At 41.0% G+C, this 14,512-nt stretch overlaps 1 protein-coding gene across 1 annotated transcript in view; it reads right to left on the bottom strand.

Annotated features, from left to right (window-relative positions):
• The window catches only part of MED13L (mediator complex subunit 13L), a 136,161-nt gene that overhangs the window by 21,100 nt on the left and 100,549 nt on the right, over positions 1 to 14,512 (bottom strand). The window contains exons 15-20 of the mRNA XM_007448160.1: positions 9,585 to 10,522; positions 5,218 to 5,397; positions 4,379 to 4,602; positions 2,299 to 2,491; positions 1,182 to 1,608; positions 375 to 594 (exon numbers count right to left, since the gene is read on the bottom strand). Coding sequence (XP_007448222.1) covers positions 375 to 594; positions 1,182 to 1,608; positions 2,299 to 2,491; positions 4,379 to 4,602; positions 5,218 to 5,397; positions 9,585 to 10,522 — 2,182 coding nt within the window. The remainder of the gene's footprint in view (positions 1 to 374; positions 595 to 1,181; positions 1,609 to 2,298; positions 2,492 to 4,378; positions 4,603 to 5,217; positions 5,398 to 9,584; positions 10,523 to 14,512) is intronic.

Below are 14,512 nucleotides of genomic sequence, written 5' to 3'. Positions count from 1 at the left end.
AAAAAGAAAAAAAAAAAAAAAAAAAAAAAAAGTAATTATATCTAACTGTAGAGAAACAGTTACACATGGAAAATATGCAGTCTATAAAAAATATGTTGCTTGGTGAGAATTTTAAATAAGGTGGAAAAGCATTCATGAATAACTTTAAGTACAAAAAGACTACAAATTATGTGAAAAGTATGATCTCAATTGTGTAAACAAACACAGAAAAAAGGCTAGAAAAACACCAAAATGCTAATAATGGCTGAATCTAAAAGGCGGAATTAAGAATACTTTTTTCTATTTTCATATACATACAATTAAAAAAAAATCATGAACCTGTTTACTTTCATAAAAACAACAACAACGTAAAAAATAAACTTGCAAATAGTTACCTGGAGAATGAAAGAATTTCTCATATGCTCAGGTAAATTATCCAGCATTTCTGTGTAGCAGCGCATCAAACTCAACAGCCAAAAATTTCCAGAAGTGGAGTCTTCCTCTGCGGTATAAGTGAAGGGGTCCACCATGTAAATGACAACAGCTGGAGGGTAGGCTTGGCTGTCTGCAGAGTCAGGCTCCGTGGGAATTCCTATCCTCTCCTTTTCTGTAACACTGCAGAGAGAGTCACTTATGAGACGCACAACATAAATATAAATTATACAAAATAAATCAATTCCAGAGCACACTGACTCCTGGACAATGATTACAGATTAAATGCAACATTAATATGTACCAAAATGAAGGCAAACCAAATCAGTTAGCATCCAGATGGATGGAAAACAACAACATGCTCCTCTAAAATGAGATCTCTTTTTTAACTTCCCCCTACCACACCGGGGCTTCATTCTACAAAGATGTTTTATAATGCTGTTACGTTAATAGTAAGAGCTTACTATTACTATTATCCATATATTATGTTCATATAATAAGAGTATTAACAGTAATATTAATTACATTAAATATATTAATTAGTAAGTATATATTACCATTATACTAGTAATATAATAAGTTTAGAAGAAGTTCTCAAATTTCTTAACACTGAACTATAGACTGACAGTTGTTACTCTCTTGAGGGAAGAAGAGAAATACCACCCTTTACAAGGTTTAGAGACTCATGAAGTCGAGGGGGCTGGGGGTGCAGAGGAAGAGTAGACAAGGGGTCCGAGCTGAAGCCACTCGTCTTGGTCAGAGTACCGTACCTTTCCTGTCCATCCTGTGAGGGCTGAGAGGAGCTCTGCCCAGGCTCAGGGTCTCCACCACAGCCTATGCTCCCTTGCGTTCTCTCTGCAGAGCTGGCCCCAGCGCTGGGGTTCTGCGCTCCGACACTACCACTGAATCCTGAAGAAGAGGTAGTGCTTATCTGGTTAATAATGGGAGCAGAGGCAGATGTCGAGGCTGGTGGCACAGAGGAACCAGATGCGGAGCTACTTGCTGCCGGGTTCACAGAACTGCCATTGGAGGTGGGATTAAATGCACTGCCAGCTGAGGGGGCTGCCGATCCTGGATTTGAAGCTAAAGGCCCCGCATTCCCAGGTGTAGCTTGTCCCTGTGCTGCTGCTGGTGGGGTCTGGTACTTAGGTGGTATCAACAGGCTGCTGTCGAGCTGCAGAGTGGCTAGATAAGGTGCTGAAAGTGTACACGCAGAGAGGTGACTTTAGGAATGTTCTGCAGTGTCTGGCTGAAGCAGATATTTAGAATAGTCACTTTTTAAAAAATTATGCTTCCAGGTTGCATTACTCTATGACACCCAAAATGCTATCTCTACCACTGAACATAAGCTTGTATGCTCTGTAAACATGGAAATAAACATGGAGTTACTTATTATAAATTCTGGGGAAGAGCCTTATTTGGGGAGGGGGGGCGGAGGAGGGGAGAAAAATCAATCATTTGTAACATTTGCCTTTCAGACTGATTCCATACGCCTTCACTGAAAACAGAGAGGCCGTATGTTCTACAGCCATCATGGTATATTATGCTCCTATGTGCGTAAGGCTTTGTAAGCATCTAAGATTCTCTTGGGAATCTGGGTTAAAATAAAGCAGTTAATACCAAGTCATGCTGCTACATTTTCGAAATGTGGAGTAAATTAGATATGACTTCCTTAGGCTACTGTAAATAGCTTTTAAAGAATATACATGCACATAAAAATTAGCATTTAACTACTTAGAATGCAAAAATTAGACCTAAATAAATACAGTAATGGAACACTAACATTTCCCGAGACAAAAGAAGTATAATGTGGCACGTCTAATGGGGAGCAGGGGGAACGATTTGCTATTTCTCAAATTCTACTTTGCCAAATACATCCCCATTTACCTAGGTGATGGCGGCAAACTTGCGCATAAAGTTTGAGTCTGGAATGATTGTCACTCTCCTCGCTGCCCCACGGCTGGTTAAACCACTCGCTCACAAGCTCTTCCGCCAGCTTCTGCGCCACGGTCTTCCCCACGCGCATGATCCCGTCACGCAGCACTTTGCAGATAGGCTTGTGCTGCCCAAGCCTACACATCTGACGGCACAAATCAGATCGCCGTTTACAACAGGAACCACGCCTTCGTTCAGTACACATCGTTACCACGGAGATTCTTGACCATACACATGGAAGCATTTTCCTTTGTCTCTTAGCGTTACCACACGCAACCAAACCAACATTATATGCTGGTCCCTTCTGGTAATTATAATGTGCCTGAAACTGTTCTCTGTCTCTCCAAAACCTGGACTAGACTCTCTAAGGAAAAATGTTTCTTTTAAAGAAAAATGAATGTTTCTTCACCCCAACCACTTCCTCCAGCACAAGGGAAGATTGCTGAGCACTACCTGATTGCTAATGGTCAAATAAACAATTAACCAGATTCCTGCCTCCTTAGGCTGACTGAGACATATGTCCACTAAAACCTCTTAAGTAATCCTGACTTATGATGTTCTCCCATAAGATAACATTAAAATTTTATGGGCCATCTGTTACATTGTTACAGACATTTGGAGATCACCAATAGCAAAGGCCACGGAAACAGTGGATATGCTGATCACTTTTTGAAAGTAAATAGTTGTTTTAGCACAATGAGATTCTGTTACTGACGTGCAGGACATTAAATGGGTGCTTATGGCAGAGAATTAATATACCTGCACAAAGTAAGCTACCTAGCTACCTGTTCACCAGCAAAAGAGCCCATATTATTAGCCCTTACTAGAGCTGATGAACAGGAGGCTTACCAAGCCCCTAAAATTTCTCTAGCGTACACTCTTCTGAAGCAGGTACGCATTACTGCCAAAAGAGCAATCCTAAAATGATCTGGCAGTCCTTTTATGTTTTGTAACTTACGCTGAAATCTTCACTCAAAAGAATGGCTGGGCTTTAAGATTGCTTAGACAACTTTTCTGTGTTAGGGTAATTATGATTTAATATTATTAGGCATCATGAACCAGGCACTGTTTAGAAATTACTGTATCCAAGGATTTCCTTCAGTGGCTTAATTGATGCCATTATCTCATGCTTTAGCATCTTCTCACTTCTTGGTAGCAACACGTAAGTTTACTATTTCGTGTGTACTCATACACTTATAGATAGTGAATGTTCCGTTATGGAGTATTTTTGAAATTCAACTTGGCATCTTATTTAGCAAACACTTTTGTAATGCTTATAATATGCCTGTTGCAGCTCTAAATACTTTATAAATACTAATTTCATTTATTCTTGTCAAATATACAGATAACAGAAGTATAAGGTACAAAAGCCTTAGTGTCTATGTACTTTAGCAGAAGAAATGTGGCACTAACTCTTCAAAGACAGACATGATTCTAATTTGTCAAAAGTAACAGGAATTTATGTACTAAATATATAAAATTAGATTCTAAGTGGCTTTTATATTACTATGGTTATCACATTATTAATCTGTACCAAAATTTTAGTATTAAGATGAATGGAATGTTAAATAAAACAGGGACATGAGTCATTAAACTTATTATGATTCAGAAATTTTCAAGCTAAACATTTTTATACTGTTTTCAGGAACTCCCCCCCTCCCCGCCCCAAGAGTAGATGTGCTTTCTTTTCATAAAGCTCATCTTCTGAACAACCACTATCCCCTGGTGAGTAATACTTTTAAACTTGAGCACATAAATGGGGAAAAAACAGCTGACGGGACTTTAAGATGGGTGGTAAGGCTGGTAGAGGAAAAAATTTTTAAATCTAATAAAATATAAAAGCTAAGATGGGAAAGCAATGTACTCCTTGAAAAACTTGCCAATGTGATCCTTTTCTTTATCCTCCAACTATGTGAAAATTTTCTTTGAGTCCTACTGTGAAAATATTTGTTCTTTAAAATTTAGTCATAACTAGAAACAACCTGAGGACTCGTATCATACAAACAATTTTCATCTTTCATATCCTTCTCACCTCATATACAGCGCTCAAGTCCCTGAAAAAAGTTTTGGCTCCTTCGAGCAAGGCCTCATTTTCCGGACACACCACAATATAGGCAACATCACGGTGGCCCCCGTATGGGTCCAACAACAGCCTCTCCCAAAATGGCAAGGAGAATGGCGAGATGGTGAGGAAGTCCTTGTCATAGCCTACCAGCAGAGTGGGGATGGGCAACGGCTCAGGAGATTCTTCAGAACCTAAAACAAGATTGCAGTTTAGGAAAGTGCTTGAGGGTCTGTTTCCCACAACCTCGACAACTGAGAATTCTCTGGTGCATAGCCTTATTTCTGGCATCAGAAATTTTATTGTAGGTTGACATGATACTCTTAAAAGTACTCTTCAAATCCTCTAATTAAATGCCCCCTGATGAAGAACCTTAATTAAATGAGTCAGAACATGCTTATAAAGTTTCAGTAAGATCAGAGAGCAGACTAGAGCAGGTTAAAAGTTAGTTTTCCAAACAGCACTATGTCATTTCCTTTAAGATGAGCACCATAACCCTGACTATGAAGGAGATGACTGAACTAGTTCAGAAGTTCACCCAGATGAAAACGCAGTGAGGATCACGAAGCTAAGCAGACCCTAACTAACCGCCTACTTAGGGATTATCTGCCCCACTGACCTTGATTATGCCAAAGACATTTAGAAAAATTATCTCCAAAACTGACTACTGGAAAACAGGGAGATCATAAAACTTAACAGTCAGGAGGAAAAAGCTTCTATTTTGTCAGTGAGGGAAGGACTTGACAGGAACTAAAGCTGCTTTTCATAGGACAAAAATCTGAGGAATTTAAACAGGGGAAAGATTCTACCGTAGGTTCCCCGTCCTGCCATTTTGTGGAACTGCTGCCAGGTGAGTGGTCCCTGCACGTGCTGGATGTTCTCCCAGGTCCTGCCCGTGCGCTTCTTCTGGATGGCGTCTTGGAGAAAGGGCTGCAGGGACAACAGCATACGGACCACATCTTGGGAGGAGAGCACGCTGATGTCCAGCACTGCAAGAGAAATGAAATGAAAAGGAAGGGGAATCATAAAGGGGGGCTGGCACACTCCTCTTCTTGCCATCATTGTGGACCTCAGTTATACTCCGCGACAGAGACATCACTGGCAGCAGGGTCTACTTATAGTAGATTCTAAAACACCCGACTTAGGAGTCAAGAGGAAAGACAATCATCTGAAGTAGAAGATAGTTTATTATTTATTATCGGAAATAATAAAAGGGAAAATAGTTTACTCTATATAAAAGAGGTTAACTACAGGATTGCCTAAAAGTGGAAAGGTAGATAGGCCTGACTTTTAAAAATCATACAGACTTGTTTCCAAGGTTGCTCTTAAGAAAAGAGAGCGGCAAAAATTTCTTAATTGCTTCTTAATTACTTTTATTTACAAATATCCATGTTTTGATTATATGATGAGTAGGAAAAAGGAACTTGAAGCTTTTAAAAACTTTAAAAACTGCTCTTAATGAAAATATTTTCACAAAATACAAAATGCATAAAGAGAAAGATGACCTTCTACACAGGCAGAGGGCACACGAAAACAGGGCAGAGGCAACGACAGGCCTGAAATTCATCTGTAGAGAGAGGAAGGTAGGAGATTCGTGGTTTCAGAACATGTTCTTCCTGCAAGAAGGTTTCTTAAGCTAGAATTTGAAAAACCTTTGAAACTCCACCCCAAACTGCATATGCATGCATGAGCATAGGTGTATTTTACCCCAAGGGAGAAGGTCCATAATGCTCGTCAAATTCTCAGAAAGATCTGAAGAAAGAACTACTTAAGCTGGAGATGGTCAGCTATGAATCTGCACAGCTGCGTTCCTAAAGACCTTTCATTCCTCTTGCTTTTCTAGCTGATTAGGAAAGTGGCATGGATGGAAATCTGTGGTTTATTTACCAACTAAATCTGAAACACAGGGTGCTTAAGGGGTCTTAAGACATTTTTAGATGTGTCCCCACATCAAACACAGGCTGCAACTTGATGGCACAGAGTTTTTGTTTTTCAATCTGGAACGAATTTCTCAGGAAATTTCATATGCAAATCTGGATTTCCAGCTTCACTTGAAAAAATGGAAAACTGCCTGACAGCCCTGGGGCTGAGGCCATCATATTCCCGGATGACCACCACTTGGAGCCAAGGAGTAGCTGTCCCCTTCAGACAGTTCTTGACGCTCCCGCCGCGCCTTCCCCCACCCCAGCTGGCCTGAGACTGAAGCAGCATTTATCACCTTGATCTTCAAGCCTCTGCTTCTTTTCTTATAGGAAAGAAAAAAGTAAAGTACCTCTTGTACCCATGGCTCTATCAGAAGTAGGAAAATGACACACCAAGAGAACCACAGGTTAGAGAAAAATAAAAGTAGAAGTAATTCTTTGTGAACTCTATTCCTGTGCATACAAATTAGAAAGTATGTTGGGAACGACACAATTTAGGTCATTGCCTTTTGCAAACCTGGATCTCCACATCATTCATTTACAGTATCTGTCTGGTAGTTTTAAGCATCTGAATTTGGAACCCACATCTCGCCTACAAAAAAATGTGCTATTCTTCATATCCAAAGATGCCACTACTGATCCACCCACACAGACTGCTTTTCTACCTGAAGGCCACTGTCTAGTAAAAGAAACCACCTAAGATAATCACCCACAATTCTTTAGGGGAAAGACTTTAATTCATAAATTCATGCAGCAGACATTAACTAAAGGCCTGCTAAGTATAAGGTACTCTACTTAAACCTAAGCAGTTATAAAAATGAGTACAGCCCTTGAAATACTTCCTCAGGAGTCTCCACCTCCAAGAAGGCTCCTTGCTTATATAACCTTCTCCCCTGCAAGACTGACGACTATTCTGAAGCAGGGTCCATGTTTGTTTCACACATAGACTCCTCCAGCTTGGCCTCTGCTCCCACCTGCCTACAGAAACAGCTCTTACCATGGTCAAAAGACTGGTGTAATCCTTATCTTAAAAGCTTGGCTGAATCTGAATGCCTGTTGACCGCGCTCTCATTCATGAAACTTGGTTACATGGCAGAACTCAGTAAAGCTCTGTCCCAGGCCCTCCTCTCTTTCCATACAGTCCTCCTCCCCAGTGAGCTCTCCTCATCCCCCGAGCCCCTGACTTGGGTTATCATCTACGTGCCATATACTTCCCTTTCCCCTGAGCTCCAGGTCATGAAGTCCCAAGTGTCTACTTGACACCTCTACCTGGATATCTCAAGAGAAATCTTTAAAACTTCCAAAACTCAATTTTATGACCTTTCTCCCCAGACCTGATATTCCTTCAGTACACTCATTTTTTATTTATTTATTTATTTATTTATTTATTTATTTATTTATTTATTTATTTATGGCTGTGTTGGGTCTTTGTTGCTGTGCGCGGGCTTTCTCTAGCTGTGGCAAACAGGGTCTACCCTTCGGTACGGTGCGCGGGCTTCTCATTGTGGTGGCTTCTCTTGTTGTGGGGCACAGGCTCTAGGCTCGCGGGCTATAGAGCACAGGCTCAGCAGTTGTGGCGCATGGGCCTAGTTGCTTCACGGCATGTGGGATCTTCCCGGACCAGGGCTCGAACCAGTGTCCCCTGCATTATCAGGCAGATTCTTAACCAATGTGTCACCAGGGAAGCTCCCAGTACACTTATCTTTGAACGACACCACTGTCCGTCCAGGTATACATGTCACAAACCTGGGTGTCTTCCTTAATATCTCACTCTCCCATATCCCCCAAATCCAACCCATTTCCAAGTCCTGCAGTAATATTTCCCAAACATCTCTTGAATGTTTCCACTTCTTTTCCATCTCCTTTGCTAGGACACTAAGCCAAGCTACTGTTTCTTATTTCATCTACTGCAGGAACTTCTCAGTCTCCTCAAATCCATTCTCGCCATTTTCTAATCCACAGGCCACCTTATAGAGTACATTTTTTCCTAACTACACAAATCTGATGTCAATGTCTCTTCGTAAAACCCATCATTGACTTAAGACTCTTCGGATGAAGACCCAGTGCCCGGCATGTCTCAAAAGGCTCTTGACAAGCTACCGCTGCTGATCTCTAGGCTTCTCTGAGTTCTCTGAAGGCCCCACGCTCTACATAACTCTGGGCCATTGCACTCGCCCCTCCTCTGCCTGGGACACGACTCCCCGCCCCCTCCCTCGTCACCCAGTTAACCTGTACTCATTGTTGGGATCTCAAATGTTACTGCTTCTTCAAGGAGGTGTCCCCTGACATACCATGCTTTCATCACTTATAATGGTCTGTAATAATATGCTTATTTATTGATTTGATTCAAATAATTAAATAAATAAGCATATTATTTAATTGGAGGATGGAGGAGAAGGCTTATCCATTTTCCAACACAGATTAGAAAGTCCCTGAGGGCAGGTACCTTGTCTCTTTCATTCACCATTTTATCCCCTCAGGACACATTATAGCATAGATAGTGAATCAATAAGGACAGGGAACAGCAAGGCTGCTCAGCACTCTTAGAGCCCAACTCCAAAGACGTTTATCAACTGGAGTTTTGTTTTTTGGGTTTTTTTTCCCCTGGTACGCGGGCCTCTCACTGCTGTGGCCTCTCCCGTTGCGGAGCACAGGCTCCGGACGCGCAGGCCCGGCAGCCATGGCTCAGGGGCCCAGCCGCTCCGCGGCACGCGGGATCCTCCCGGACCGGGGCACGAACCCGTGTCCCCTGCGTTGGCAGGCGGACTCTCAACCACCGCGCCACCAGGGAAGCCCTATCAACTGGAGTTTTTAAGACAGTGACGTGCCCCAGTGACCACAATGCAAAGTAAAAATGTGATCACTGTTACCAGAGACACAAAATACTGGGAAATCAGAGGAAAGAGAAAATACTCTGGTAAATGGATAGAAGGCTTCCTGGAGGAAGTACCATGGAAACTTGACCCGGAAGAATGCATAGGCTTAAACGTGGAAGGGTATGCAAGCTATCAGTCTGTATAATCTAGACAACTTTTCTTCCACAAAATCATTACTCTTCTCCAAATGTGTTTCAATATAAAACATCTCCCCGTTCTTAACTTTAGGGTGATATCAAGATAGCTCACTTTAGTTATGTCTATTTTTTAATAAATGAAATTTAAAATTTTGTCATATATAACAAAGTAAAGAAAGTTTGCAAGTTATCATCACACCAAGACAATTTTCAAAGCAAATTTGTATTCTGGGAAACCTACCATTGCTATGAGGCCAAGAGTGCACAGTGGCACTTCTCACCAGAGCTTCGTCCACTTTGCCACCTGTGGGATTATCCACATACTGCCGACCCTGCTCCAAGGCATTAAAGCATTCCGTCCAGTAATCATTATTATCTGCTTGCACCCGGTCGTAACTCCAGCTCACACAGGGAAGAGTTTGGCGATTGTTACAGGAAATGTAGTCCAGGAAACTCAGTGAAGCAAAAGGTTGTGTATGTTGATTCTGCAGGAGGAGGAGAAGGCTTATCGGTGGCTCCTGGGATTTCCTGGCTCCTTCCATCTGTGGAAGGAAGGTGGTCTGACACATCATTAAGCGCCTTTCGGCAGCCTGACCAATATCAGAATTCTTCCCAAAAATATCCAACTCATCTTCCAGGAAGAGGCCCGAATTGTAACCAAGTTTGCGATTCATGATCGCACTAAACCCACAGGTACAGCGGTACTGGTCCTCATTGGAAGAATCGGGGATGTAAAGCCCAACATCCGCCCCTTTGATGTTCATGTTGCAGGCACAGATGCAACAGCTGTCAAAGTTTCTGTCTTTAAAGATATTCATCACGGAATCAGAAAGAATCAGAGTCACGTAGAGACTGTGAGCTTCAGGAATTGGCTGCATGGTGGCGGGCTCCACAGAATTAAGAGGCCGTGTGGTAGAGGGGGTAGAGGCTGGTGACCCCTGATCGGTGCTGTCATATTTAACAGACCCTTGACCACTGGCAGTGCCCCCTCCTCTGGGAGTTCTTGGGGTCCTGGGGGTTCGTGGTGTGGGGACAGAGAAGCGAGGGGTTGCTGGAGATGGCAAAACTCCTGCTCCACTGTTGCTGGCTGGGGCAGCGCTGTTCAGCGTCACCGGGGTGTTCATCTGTGGTGTGTTCAGATAATCTGGATCTGCTAGGCTCCCGACACTAGGCACATTACTGCAACAAAGAGACAGCACCAAGTGAGAACGGGAGGCCGGTCACAGGTGCTGGAATACACACATAATCACCCCAGCCTGGCCTGCGCGCTTCTTATTTATGCACGTTATCACTTGGTTTATTCCGTTTTCTATTAAGCCTCATCTTAATCTTTTGAGGGAACTGTAACTATTTTTACAAGAAAACATGATGCTGGATTTGGGCAATGTAGTTTTGAAAACCTGTAACTACTAAATAGAACTTTAACACTTGAGCTCAGATGCCAAAGTAGCTAGAAGACCATAGGATGAAATTTCCATCTAATTTGCAATTACATTTTTGTCATTTTTTGAAATTGAAATTCTGCCAGTGTACTTGTTCTCTGAGGCTATAATCTACATATGATTCTAAAGTAGTTATATTCAAATGCACATGAAAATTTAACATTTTTCTAATTTCCAGAATGTAGTCCTATCTAGGCTAGCATTTTTATAGTAATGAGTGACCATGAGGGAATTCTATTTTAGGAAACCCACTGGCCAGTACTATATTACAATTAATACAAATACTACACATGCTGCTAAAAGGACTTGGTATTAGTTAGGTAGCTGGCCAGAAGTATAGATATTGCATCACAGTTTCCAAACTTCTAACAGATTTCTGTAGGGTGGTAGGCAATTCGTTCATTTTTTTTTATTTTTCAATATGTCATGCATTATATAGCACAATTATTTTTAGCTCCCAGAGACTGATCACACTGTGCTACCTATTTTCTCATAAGCAGCGACTTCTTTTTGGAATAGCCACATGGAAAACAAAACAGAGCCTGCAGTGTTCTGCTATTTTATTATTGTAATAAAATTATCTTGATATATATTCTTAGATGTACATGTAAAACAGCACAGGATTATTCTTTCCAGTTAGAAGGTATCAAAAGAAATAGATTTTTTAAATACTTAAAATTCTTCTGAAATCTCTTAATACTGTGCTTAAACTAATGTTCCTCCAATAAAGTACGTATTCATTCACTTATAATTTGAAAGAAGAATGTCATAAAGTAATGGCTCTTCAAATCATTTTCTTATGACTTTTAATCAGCTATGCCTAACTTATCAACCTGAAAATCCAAATCAGTCACTGCAATGAAATGTTAAATCTGAGGCACAGTGGTATCTTCTAGTACAGATAACAAATGACCCAGAAACCTTGATCAGCAATCACTGCTATCTCAGAGACAAAATAATAAGTATGTAATAATGATCTTTACTCTAATTGGACTCCTTTCAAATTTTTCTGTTCAACAAAACCCCCAAATTATTATGCAGTTCAGATCACAAAAGGAACTATGACGATTAACTGAAAACCTAAATAATTAAATTCCTCCCGAGGCAGTAAAAATGGTTTATCTTGCAGAGTAACCTGACTTTTCCCATTCAATAAAAATGAATTGAGTACCAAACCCATGCTAGATGCTCCATACGCAACAGTGAAAAAGAGAAAGAAAAGTTAGCTCATAGCAAGTATGACAGGCATCAAGTGAGTGCTGGTGTGCTCTGTGATAAAGCGGGGGTCCAGGGCAATGGAGACCACAGCAGGAGGATTTCCCATAGCCTAGAACTGGCCTGTCCAATAAGTAAGGTAGTAACTACCCCCATGTGATGAATTTAAATCAACTTAAATAAAAATTCAGTCTTGATCTCAACTAGCCACATTTCAAATGGTGCACAGCTACAACATAAGGGTAGTGGATGCCGCACTGGAAGGTGCAGATACAGACACTTATTTCATCAGAGACAGTTCTATTAACAGCACCAGTTTAGAATACCAAGAATCTTTGGGGTGGCAAATGATAGATTTGATAGATCTAAACAATGATCTAAATTATTTGTTATTGAAACCATCATACAGCAATGGGTTGCATGTCACTGAGAAGCTTGTGTGTGTTAAGAGATTAAGCTGTGGAATGGGTTCGCAAGCTGTTGCACTACTTGCGAATGGCCTGCTAACTCCTGGTGTGCTAGTCGCTCTAGCTGTGCTGGACCAGTCTCAGATTAAATAAGCTAGGGCACAACTGGAGAACAGCAGCAGAGAACTAGCCAGGCCCTCCCATCCAGGGTGCTTTTGAACACATGCTTTCACACTGCTGATGGTTGTGGAAATACTCAGAGTTCTCAGAAAAAATCTTATGTGGGAAGTAGGGCAAGATAACCCCATTTTAAAGAAGGGAAGACCCAGTAAAATGGTCATTTAAGGCCATACAGAGACTAAACAAAAAAGGCAGGAATCTGAGCCCTGTGACTCTATAGCTGTACTTCCCCAAGTCTAAGGTTCTTTTAAACCACTTCTCTGCCACACTTTTTCATTCCCATACAGACTTTGTATACACAGCATAAAGCCTGTTTATAAAATTAAACTCAATTTCATCAAGATGATATTTATATGAGGTCACAAAGAAGTAGCCCACAGACTGGACCTGGATCATAAACTTTTCTTAGCTCCTAGAATGTAACTCTGGATTAACTGTCAACACTTTTTCTTTTTTTTTGCCGGGGCGTGGGGTCGGGGGTGGGGGGGTGTGCCTTGCCACATGGCTGGCAGGATCTTAGTTTCCCGACCAGGGATTGAACCTGTGCCCTAGGCAGTGAAAGCAACGAATCCTAACCACTGGACCACCAGGGAATTCACAACTGTCAACATTTTTAAAACGGAAATATACTGACACATTTAATTCCAGGCCTCCAATTCCCTGTATTTGAATAGCAAAAAAAAAGTCCCTTTAAAAGGGGTGTACTCTCAACAGTTCATCATTGACCCTGCTTGCTCCCACTGCCTCTCTCAATGACGCCGAGCATCAGTAGTGCCAAGTCTTTTGCTTTGCCCAGTCCATTTCATCCACATATTGCTTACCTGGTCCTGATAGATTTTCTGAGTTTGTGGCCTTTTATTTTATGGAATTTAAATTATTTTATTAAGAAATTATCACTCAAAGGGGAAACTGATTCTACACTGTTGCAGTAAGAACTTCTTTGGCGACAGTATGAAACATGTCCAAGCTACAATAAACACTTCCTTTTCCTTCCCCCGTATCATAGCACCATTCTGTTGCTTTCTTACATGACATGGTGTCAGTAACAGAGAAATTATCATGTGAATACTTCATTTTAAAGTGCCTTAAGTAAACACATTTGAAATCATCAAATTATATAAAACAAAGTACTTACCACCATCAACCTAAAAATATTACCCACTCTAACTAATGCTTGATTCTGTGATAGACACTGATTTCACATTGAATGACCATGAACATCATGGTTGTCTATACAAATAACCTTAATTTTTCCATGTATATGAAATTTAGTTAGAAAATTTTCAACGTATATTTTCAACAGAAAATAATATGCACAAAAACATGAATGGCCAATAAAGGAAAGTTTCAAATGAAATGCTGTCATCATTTAAAGTAAATATTTAGTTAAGATAAAAATCAGGAAGCAACCTAAGTGTCCATCAACAGCTGAATGGATAAAGAAGATGTGGGACAGTGCTCGCTTCGGCAGCACATATACTAAAGTTGGAACGATACAGAGAAGATTAGCATGGCCCCTGAGCAAGGATAAGATGTTAAAAATAAATAAATAAATAAATAAATACTTTAAAAAAGAAGATCACTATAGAACTATTAAAACAAAACAAAAAAAACAAACAAAAAAGAAGATGTGGCACATATATATACAATGGAATATTACTCAGGCATAAAAAGAAACGAAATTGAGTTATTTGCAGTGAGGTGGATGGACCTAGAGTCTGTCATACAGAGTGAAGGAAGTCAGAAAGAGAAAAACAAATGCTGTATGCTAACACATATATATGGAATCTAAAAAAAGGTTCTGAAGAACCTAGGGGCAGGACAGGAATAAAGACACAGACATAGGGCTTCCCTGGTGGCGCAGTGGTTGAGAGTCCGCCTGCTGATGCAGGGGACACGGGTTCGTGCCCCGGTCTGGGAAGATC

The sequence above is a fragment of the Lipotes vexillifer genome, unplaced genomic scaffold, assembly GCF_000442215.2.
Source record: "Lipotes vexillifer unplaced genomic scaffold, Lipotes_vexillifer_v1.1 scaffold2542, whole genome shotgun sequence".
In the NCBI taxonomy this organism is placed as follows: domain Eukaryota; kingdom Metazoa; phylum Chordata; class Mammalia; order Artiodactyla; family Lipotidae; genus Lipotes; species Lipotes vexillifer.
Note: the sequence above shows the minus strand (reverse complement) of the source record. Positions and strands in the feature narration are given on the sequence as shown.